The sequence below is a fragment of the Schistosoma mansoni genome, chromosome 1 (genome assembly GCF_000237925.1).
Source record: "Schistosoma mansoni strain Puerto Rico chromosome 1, complete genome".
Classification (NCBI taxonomy): Eukaryota; Metazoa; Platyhelminthes; class Trematoda; order Strigeidida; family Schistosomatidae; genus Schistosoma; species Schistosoma mansoni.
In genome coordinates, this window is record NC_031495.1 from 60,658,037 (window position 1) to 60,668,161 (window position 10,125).

The window sequence follows — 10,125 nt, forward strand, 5'->3', positions numbered from 1 at the left end:
CAGAGATCATGTATAATATAAAGCAAAACTATCGAAAATAAATATGATCGGAAATTGATCAATTAAAATTTTATGTGAAAGAAAAAGTAATGTACCTAATTAGACAAATAGACAAATAAATTGGAAGTAATAGATGGAGATAATGAATTTATATATAAATAGAAATCCGGATAATTAAAAAAAGAAAAGGTTCGTAGCAAAGACAGTCACAGCTTATTTAACTGAGAGAAGAACAACTAAACCAAGGAGAAATAATATAGAAAAGATGGAAAATAACAGAAGAAACACACACAGTTGAGAAAGACAATAGATTTAATTGATTATAAAAGTTTTAATAAAATTGAGCGCAAAATAATTTTTTAAAAAAAGAATAAATTTAAACAATGAATAAACAATGTTTATTCAGGCATTAAAAAAGCATATAATGCAACTACTGCAAATCCAAGTAATAAGAAAAAAAATTTTCCCATCCTATCTTTGACACCTTCTTTAAATTCAACTGGTAATAATTCACAGAATACGACGAAGAAAAATGTTCCACAAGCTAAACCTTGAAGTACAGCAGTTGACATTGTTAATACTGCTGATTGTTTTTGTTGCATTAAACCACAACCAACAAGAACACCGAATGGTGATGAACAAGCTAAAATTAATGTTCCAATAGATTGATACATAAAAAGATGACAATAGGAGGATTGAGATTGAAATGAAGAACTTGAAGATGTTGATGGTTGATTTAAATTTGTAGCTAAATTTACACCGATACCAATAGCTATGATAATTTTATGTAATAAAATAGCAGTGAATAAAGCAAGAGTACGTTGTGTTGTAGGTTGAAGGCCAACTGCTAAACCTTCAAATATTGAATGTACAGACATAGCGCATAAAAGTAGAATAATACGTAACACTGATCCAAAAGAACTAGCATCAAATTTGATATCATGAGTATGAGAATGATGATGAGCATTATGATCATCATTATTATTATCATCATGACAGTGGTCGGTATGTTCGACGTGGTTTCTTGTAATATTGGATTCTAGGAGAAAATCATTCCCAGAATGAGATGATGTAGGTGAACAATCAACAGGAGTCAATTCTGAAGTATTCGTTGCATTGGATAATTTCGATGGTCTCTTGGCATTACTTTTCATAAGTTTAGATGATAAATATCCAATGTTATTCTGTTGTGAGTCCTCCAAGGCTAATTTGTGATTTGCAGTAATCTCATTATGTTTTATATTGTTATTGCTATTATTGTTATCAAGGTAAAAATTTCCATTACTTTCAAAATTATAATCATTTTCGTTCGAATGAAGTGAATCACGATGTAATGCTTGACTAGTGTTAGAATTTCTTCGCGAACAACATGTCCATTGATTTGATTTCGCTGTCCATATAATTTGTTCAATGCTTAAAACCAGAAAGAATCCAACAAGAGTTAAAAATGGAGCAAATGGAAATTCAGATTTAATATGTAACTGAAGTTTTGCCTCTGCTATTGCTTCCTCAGTATCAGGATAAAGTTCCATAAAACCTTTTTAAGAAATAAAAACACATAAGCGTATGTAAATACAAAAGATTTACCATGAGTGTTCCAATTTTTTTAACATTCATTCCAAATTGTGCTTGGCTAAGCAAATGAAAAATACTGACGCTATAGTGAAACAAACCAGTGAAAAAATTGACGAAATGCCATACGCCGCAGTCCCAACATGTTAATGGAGGCGCTTTCCCTTTACTAATATGCGGACTGAGGGTACCTACTTACATACTTACGCCTGATACACTTTAATGGAGAAGCATAGACCGCCCGCCAGCATTCTCCATCCAGCACTGTCTTGGGCAATCCTTCCAAGTTCTTTCCAGTTGTTATTCATCCTTTTCATATCTGCTTCCCATTCCCGACGCAGTGTGTTCTTTGGCCTTCCTTTTTTCCGTTTCCCATCAATATTCCAAGTTAGGGCTTGCCTCGTGATGCAGTTTGATGATTTCCTTAATATATGTCCGATCCACTCCCAACGTGTTTTCCTAATTTCTTCTTCATCTGGAAGCTGGTTTGTTCTCTCCCAAAGTAGGTTATTGCTGATGATATCCCGCCAGTGAATGTTGAGTATTTCGCATAAAGAACTGTTTATAAATCCTTGTACCTTCTTGATGATGGTTGTAGTAGTTCTACACGTTTCAGCTCCGTACAGTAGATTTGTCTGGACGTTCGCATTGAAGATTCTCACTTTGATATTGGTTGATAGTTGTTTTGAGTCCTATACGTTTTTCAATTTTAAGAATGCGTCCCTTGTTTTACCATTACTCGCCTTTACATCTGCATCTAATCCCCCTTGTTCATCAATGAAGACCTCGACATCTGACGAGAAGCACGGAATACAATTGACATCTCAGATGACCTGACCCTCCTATCCCGTACACACGAACAAATCCAGATGAAGACAACGAATGTAGCAGTAGCCTCTATACCAGTAGGCCTCAAACATACGCAAGAGAAAAAGCAAGATCCTCAAATATAACACGGAAAGCCCCGACCCAACCACACTCGATGGAGAAGCTCTGGAAAATGTGGAATCTTTCACGTACCTGAAAATCATAATTGTTGAACAAGGGAGATTAGATGCAAATGTAAAGGCGAGTATTGGTAAAACAAGGGACGCATTCTTAAAATTGAAAAACGTATAGGACTCAAAACAACTATCAACCAATATCAAAGTGAGAATCTTCAATGCGAACGTCCAGACAAATCTACTGTACGGAGCTGAAACGTGTAGAACTACTACAACCATCATCAAGAAGGTACAAGGATTTATAAACAGTTCTTTATGCGAAATACTCAACATTCACTGGCGGGATATCATCAGCAATAACCTACTTTGGGAGAGAACAAACCAGCTTCCAGATGAAGAAGAAATTAGGAAAACACGTTGGGAGTGGATCGGACATATATTAAGGAAATCATCAAACTGCATCACGAGGCAAGCCCTAACTTGGAATATTGATGGGAAACGGAAAAAAGGAAGGCCAAAGAACACACTGCGTCGGGAATGGGAAGCAGATATGAAAAGGATGAATAACAACTGGAAAGAACTTGGAAGGATTGCCCAAGACAGTGCTGGATGGAGAATGCTGGCGGGCGGTCTATGCTTCTCCACTAAGGGTAACAGGTGTATGTAAAGCCCATTATATCTCTTCAAAATGTTTAAGTTATTTATTTCGTTCTACAAACTAAACATATTTATTACAATAAATAGTTTAACACTGCATACAAACAGAGTAAAACATTTTGCAGTTTACGGTCAAGTGATTCGTAAATGAAAATGAACTTTATATTTGTTAAGCGACTTAAAAATAAAAATTGGTGTCAGTCATATGCAACCTAGAACCTGACCAATATGTACATCAGTTTAAGTCGTCGCACCACATTAGCACAGGGAGCTGAATTTATAAAGACAAATCCTAGAATGACAGTAGTGATAGCGTTAGTAATAGTAGGAAAATACTATGTTTATAAGGAAGAAAAGAATGAGATTTCGAGACTCAGGGTTTACACAAATTAACCTAATGTATCGATAGTTAGATTCCACACTTTTGTCTACTATATGACATTTTGAAAATATTTGGAATTTTAACTGCATTTCCCATATACCAAAAAATCCTACTTCTGTTTGAGCACCCGGGCAGTATCATAGATCGCAGACAAATCAAGTGACTTGTGTGGAGCAATGTGTATTCAATGCCCCTTTGCACCAATACCTGTGTGTTCAAATAAATAAATAAAATACCTAGAAAATAGCCAAATTTGTATTCATGGTAACACGACAGAGCAACTCATAGAAATAAGCGAATATTTTGTGTAGGCTTACCTGAAGATAAGAATACTCCAGCGGCAAAACAATTACACCGACTAAACCAAACTTGTAATGTTTCTTTACGCGTTGTTCTTGACGAAAGACAAACTTTCCGAGATGACATTTGTTTTTCTTGTTTCTGATGATCTCTTCGATTCTGTATGATAGAGTGATCACTTAAATTACGACCACGTATTCGATCTTGAATCCTAAATGAACTGGCCCAGTTTCGCTCATTATGGACCACCTGACCAGTAAGTAAATCTCTGTTTTCAAACTGGTCTCCATTAATTAATGCAGGATTAGGGCTTTGACAAGAAGTGGATAAACTTTCAGATTCCACCGAAGTTTGTTGTTGAAATGGAACTCGCTTCCATGAAGCATTGTTATCTGCATACACTTTGCCACCAGAAACATTTACAGGACTTCTTCCTGAAGGTGGAGATAAATCTAGATCACAGTATTGAAATTTAATGTCATCATCCCTATTTTCTATTTTAATTTGATCTGACCCATTATGCCGTACTTTGCCCAAATGGAATCTCCGATTGTCATTGACTAATGGTAAACTATTTCGTTCTTTCAGGTAGTTTATTAATAAAACTGGCAAACCGCACGAAATAAGCACAGTGAAAAAAAAAGCTGCTGCCAACCCCACTTTGATGTAACTTAACCGAGATGCATCTGTATCATGATGATCGATTGAGGATGAGTTAGAGATAGATAATGGGTGAGTAGGAGTCCAAGAATGAGCTCCATATACTAATGGGGTGTCGTGGAAAGTCACCGACAAGATGAGTAGCAACTTTTTTATCCAAAGAACCTGAAACAATTCGCGTAAACAGAAATGATATACGAGACATGCAAAAGTCGCAGAAAATAACTATTTTTTACTAGACATAATCAACAGTTACCAATCCAGCTGCCTTTGTGTGGCCTAAACACACAAGTGAAGCCATACACCAAATTGGTGGATTACCGCTGTTAGTTCTAAATCACAATGGTTCACTCTTACTTAATCCCATCTAGAAGATTGAAGCAGGATGTTTCAAAACGAATATCTACAGCTGGATGAGTAGGGTATTCATCACACTCAACGAGACCTCAGTGAGTTTGAAACTAAGAAACTAAACACTGTAAATGTTAAGAACATTCAAATCTTGTGTAAGCATCAAGTAAAGCCGGTACCCGATCAGCTTTGGAAATGCTTAGCTCAGAGAGTGGAAATATCCGAAATATCTTTCTGCAAATTATGGAGTAGCTCGACTATGGTGTCCACGAAACTAAATGAATTTGAACCCGGAGTATTTATTGTTGCTCCCGAATGACGAATAGCTGGAATCCTCTATCGGAACACTTAATATCAGCACTTTGTTTGATACATTTGAAGCGAGATTTGGTTTCTACAGTACTACAAATTGTAAAGACTAACATGGGTCAATTGACCTGTCCTTACTACCAAAGATTGAAGGACAAAAAAACTTAAAGGGAAAAGCAAACGATCTTAAAAGCCCATATTCTGTGAAATACAGATCTTCCAACCTTATGACTAACTCTTGGAATCTATCGGGAGGTGAGGTGTTTCGACCTCTGTATGATCCATGTGGAGGAATGCGCTACAAAATTCATGCGTGCTAAACTAGTGACGGGAAAACTCACCATACTAGCCAAGGCAATTCACATAATTCGATCGAACTGGGGAAATCAACTCTACGAGGTTACTAACTGAAATGGAAGCATTCTAACAAAGCTTTCAATAACCCAAGAACTTTTAGACTTTTTGGACAGAAATGTGAAAAACTTGCTCTTTACGTCTACTTCAGAATTATATGATGAACAATTCACATCACGATAGTCTTATATTATATTGGTCGAACCACGCATGTTTTAAGTTCTCAAACAAATTTATCGATTATTTAGCTTTAAGATGCTATCCAAAACACCTTGACAAATACAACAACGTTCATGTCATCAACATCTACAAGAGTCCGGACTACATTTCATCTGCACTATCTCTCATCATTAACTCCACCTGTAGCTCTTCTAGAGTTACTGCCAGTCCCAAGCTCGGGTAAAGGAAGAGTGTTGTGTACGGTGTTAGCGACCCCATCCCGCAGAAAAATATCTTTATAAAAAATGCTAACCAGAAAAATAATTCAAACCATTTAAACTCTGCCCTACGAGTCCAAGGAAGAATTATGACCCCTCATGATGAAAAACGGGATTCATCGGAAGTCACGAGGCAGACGCCCTTTCTAACAATCAGAGCAACACTCTTTATAGGTACATGGAACGTCCGAACAGTGTGGGAGACCTGAAGGAGCGGTCAAATAGCAATGGAAATGAGGAGATACAACTTGGCAGTACTCGGAATCAGCGAAACCCATTGGACACAAACTGGACAACAAAGGCTAGGTACAGGAGAGATGCTGCTGTACTCCGGTCACGAAGGGGAAAATGCTCCACACACTCAGGGAGTTGCTCTAATGCCGTCCAAAGAAGCACGAAATGCACTTGTAGTAAGGGAATCTCATGGACCCAGGATAATCAAAGCATCATTCAGAACAAAGAAGCAAGGGATCACAATGAATGTTATCCAATGTTATGCACCCACCAATGCTAGCAACGACGATGACAAAGATCAGTTCTATGAAAGGCTGCAATCGATTATAGAGAAGTGCTCACGAAAGGACCTCACCATCCTGATGGGAGATCTAAATGCTAAAGTTGGAGTGGACAACACAGGATATGAAGATGTAATTGGACGACATGGATTAGGAGAGAGAAATGAAAATGGGGAGAGACTGGCGATGGTTGTTCTACAAAGCCTCTGCTGATTCTAGAGGCGATTAAGCTGCTGAACGTAGCTAGAAAATTGCTCTCAGATAAAAGAAGCAGTAGATGAGCAGAACACCGCTTTCGAGGAAACAGATAGCGTTATCATGAGCACCGCTCTGGATTTAAATGTGACCATAGAGTTGGACCCCATCAGCGAAGCAGATAACAAGCATATGGATGTAGGCGTGATCAAAAGAAAGAAGAAAAAGCGCTCGGGGAAGAAACTAATTATAGACAGTACTAAGGTATATGAATCTATGATTTCAGTTCCGGACTCATATATCAACGCCAAGTCTGAGCGGTGTAGAGGATGTGAATAATAAAGAAAGTAAGGTAAATGATTGGCACACAGTCACAGCCAGGAGAAGAAGCGTAAGGAAACAGGATTCGACCTGTGCGATTGACACTAAATCGGAAACGGAGTGCAAAGAAGAGACTATTTCAGGAATTAAAATTTTAGGGCGTGTTAAGACGGACCTAGCTGATGGGTCAGTCATTTTTCATAAGTTAAGAGAATTTGTAACAGCTCAGGTTGGTTGGTTAAGAGTTGACCCCAAACAACCAAGCATATGCTAAAACAGTATTGTTCAAGTATTCATCCACTTCCTTACCTTTTGTAAGCGTTATATTCCCTACTATCTTATATGGAATGCTGAGAGCCTTTGTTTGTCTGAACAGATAATCCCACGCTCCACTGTGACTGCGCGAAGATCGAAATAAAGACCTATTCACTACTTCTCTGGTTTCTTCTATCAATAGCACGAGGGTTACCTGTAGGCACGAAAGTGGTGAGCCCTTTTTGAACACAATTTAACCTCATTTCTGTTATTGATCTTTTTTTTTACTTAATCGTAAAAGTAGACCGGATTATCCGTAAACTAAGTTGAGTATATAACTAGTTTATTCCGTATTATCTTAAGTTATTCGTGTTATAGTAACCATTTTTCGTGCTAACTTTATTGCTATATTTGTCACATACCTCATGTCAGACTCAATAGAAACCCATAATCTGGAGGATTTGTCACCAGTGGAGATAGACACTGTTATGACTACGAAATCCCGACTTCCAGAATTTGATCGTAGTGATCCTGAGTTGTGGTTTGCTCAACTAGAGCATTATTTCACGAGACACAATATCAAATCTGAAGGGATTCGCTATAGAGACTTGTGTTCTATCCTTCCTCCTTCAGTTGCCAAAGAAGTCCGTGACTTGATTTTAGATCCACCATCACCACAACCATACACCATCTTAAGACGAGAGATAATGAACCGTTTATCATTATCAGATAGTCAAAGAATCCAAAGACTTTTTCAAGGTGAAACACTAGGTGATCGGTCGCCCTCACAGTTTTTGCGTCACCTCCAAGTGTTAATGGGTGATAACACAGTGGGTGAAGCAGTCCTAAAACAAGGATGGATACAAGCTCTCCCATGCTACGTCCAACACTGTTTGGATGCACAAGATCCTGGAACCTCATTATCTCATTTAGCGCGTATAGCCGATAGAATAATGGAGAGAGGTCCTCCAACTGGACCAGGCACAATAAATCACACACAAAAAGTAGAATCAGCAAAAGACCCCGTCATAGAAGGACTCATTGCGAGTGTTAAGAGTCTCACTGAGGCTGTCACCAGAATGCAAATGGGTCATAGAAACAGGAGCAGGTCACCACAACGACCACGATCCAAGTCACAAAACAGGTCACAAATGTCCAGACAACCTGGGCAGTTTTGTTGGTACCACTGGAAGTTTGGTGTCAACTCAACCAAGTGCATGCAACCATGCGCCTGGCCTAAGCATAATTCTAAGACAGCGGGAAACGAGTAACCCCTCCCCAGGTCGCGACGACTGAGGAGGGGCGCCTAAACAGTCGCTTGTTTTATGTTAGAGACAGAAACTCGGGCTTGAATTTCTTGGTGGATACTGGCGCTGCTCTTAGCATCATCCCTCAAAATAAAACTGAGATTAGTCGAGAAACATCATCAATTACACTTCAAGCTGCAAATAAAACTAAAATTGCGACATTTGGGCAGAAAAACTTAACCCTAGATTTGGGGTTCAGGAGGCAATTCCCTTGGGTTTTCACGGTAGCCGACTTAGATCTGGCAATACTGGGGATGGACTTTCTAGAGAGATACGAATTTCTAGTTGATGCCAAGAAACGGCGATTAACACTAAAAGAAACTTCGTATTACACAAAAGGCAAAGAAAGTCACATCAGCTCTCTTAACTTGATTCAAACTCCTCCAGTAACAACAGCGAAATTCCAAGATATACTCGCGGAATTTCCAAACTTAACTAAACCAAACCCACAGCCTTCTAAAGACAAACTAAAAGTCACACTATCAAAACCGAAGGTGCACCGGTTTTCGCAAAACCCAGGAGACTAGCACCAGACAAGCTCAAAATCGCTAGGGCGGAGTTTGATTATATGCTACAACTGGGTATTATCCGTCCCTCTGATAGTCAATGGGCATCCCCTTTGCATATGGCCCCAAAGAAGAATGAAGGTGACTGGCGACCGAGCGGGGATTACAGAGCCCTCAACCGTCAAACCGTACCAGATAGGTACCCAATACCGCATATCCAAGATTTCACAAACGGTTTACAGGGTATGAACATATTCACTAAAATTGGCTTAGTCAGGGCATATCACAATATTCCAGCGGCGGATGAAGATATCCCCAAGACAGCTATTACAACACCCTTTGGCTTATTCGAGTTTGTACGCATGCCATTCGGCCTGAGAAATGCGGCACAGACATTTCAAAGATTCATAGACAGTCTACTTCGAGATATGCCATTTGCGCAGGGGTATATAGACGACTTGTTAATTGCCAGCCCCGATTTGCAATCACACGAACAGCATGTAAAGACAGTGTTAAAAAGACTGGATGAACATGGAATAAACATACATCAAAGTGTGTTTTCGGTGTTCAAACTTTAGAATTTCTCGGTCACACAATAAGCCCAGAAGGGATTAAACCGATCAAAAAAGAAGTAGACACCATTAAACAATATCCCATACCTAGTTCTCTAACACAACTGAGAAGTTTTCTAGGTCTAATTAACTTTTATCGCAGATTCATACCAGGTTGTGCACAATTAATGCAACCTTTGACAGATTCACTAAAAGGAAAACCAAAAGAATTCAAACTGTCTTCTGACGCTGTCGAAGCTATTAAACAGCTTAAAGATAAACTAGCTCAAGCAACTACGTTGATGTATCCGAATTCTCTTTCCCCACTTGCTTTGATGGTGGATGCTTCTGATAAAGCAGTAGGCGGTACCCTTAACCAACTAGTTAAAAACGCCTGCAAACCAATTGCTTTCTTCTCAAAAAGACTCGCTCCAGCAGAGACAAGGTATTCTACCTTCGGGCGAGAACTTCTTGCAATCTACCTAACCATTAAACACTTCCGACACATG

The 10,125-nt window shown here is 38.8% G+C and overlaps 2 protein-coding genes across 2 annotated transcripts; one reads left to right on the plus strand and one right to left on the minus strand.

Moving 5' to 3' along the window:
- Positions 1–398: 398 nt before the first annotated feature.
- Smp_144140 (putative zinc/iron transporter) lies at positions 399–5,569 on the minus strand (the record flags this gene model as incomplete). Its single annotated transcript, XM_018795075.1, has 3 exons — positions 5,517–5,569; positions 3,873–4,680; positions 399–1,537 (listed from the first exon to the last, which is right to left on the minus strand). Exons 1-3 carry the CDS (start codon positions 5,517–5,519, stop codon positions 399–401), a joined length of 1,950 nt encoding a protein of 649 aa, XP_018649424.1. The 5' UTR covers positions 5,520–5,569.
- A 2,108-nt stretch (positions 5,570–7,677) lies between these two features.
- Smp_144150 (hypothetical protein) lies at positions 7,678–8,523 on the plus strand (the record flags this gene model as incomplete). The annotated part of the gene is made up of 1 exon (XM_018795077.1): positions 7,678–8,523. One exon carries the CDS (start codon positions 7,678–7,680, stop codon positions 8,521–8,523), a length of 846 nt encoding a protein of 281 aa, XP_018649425.1.
- Positions 8,524–10,125: the final 1,602 nt, after the last annotated feature.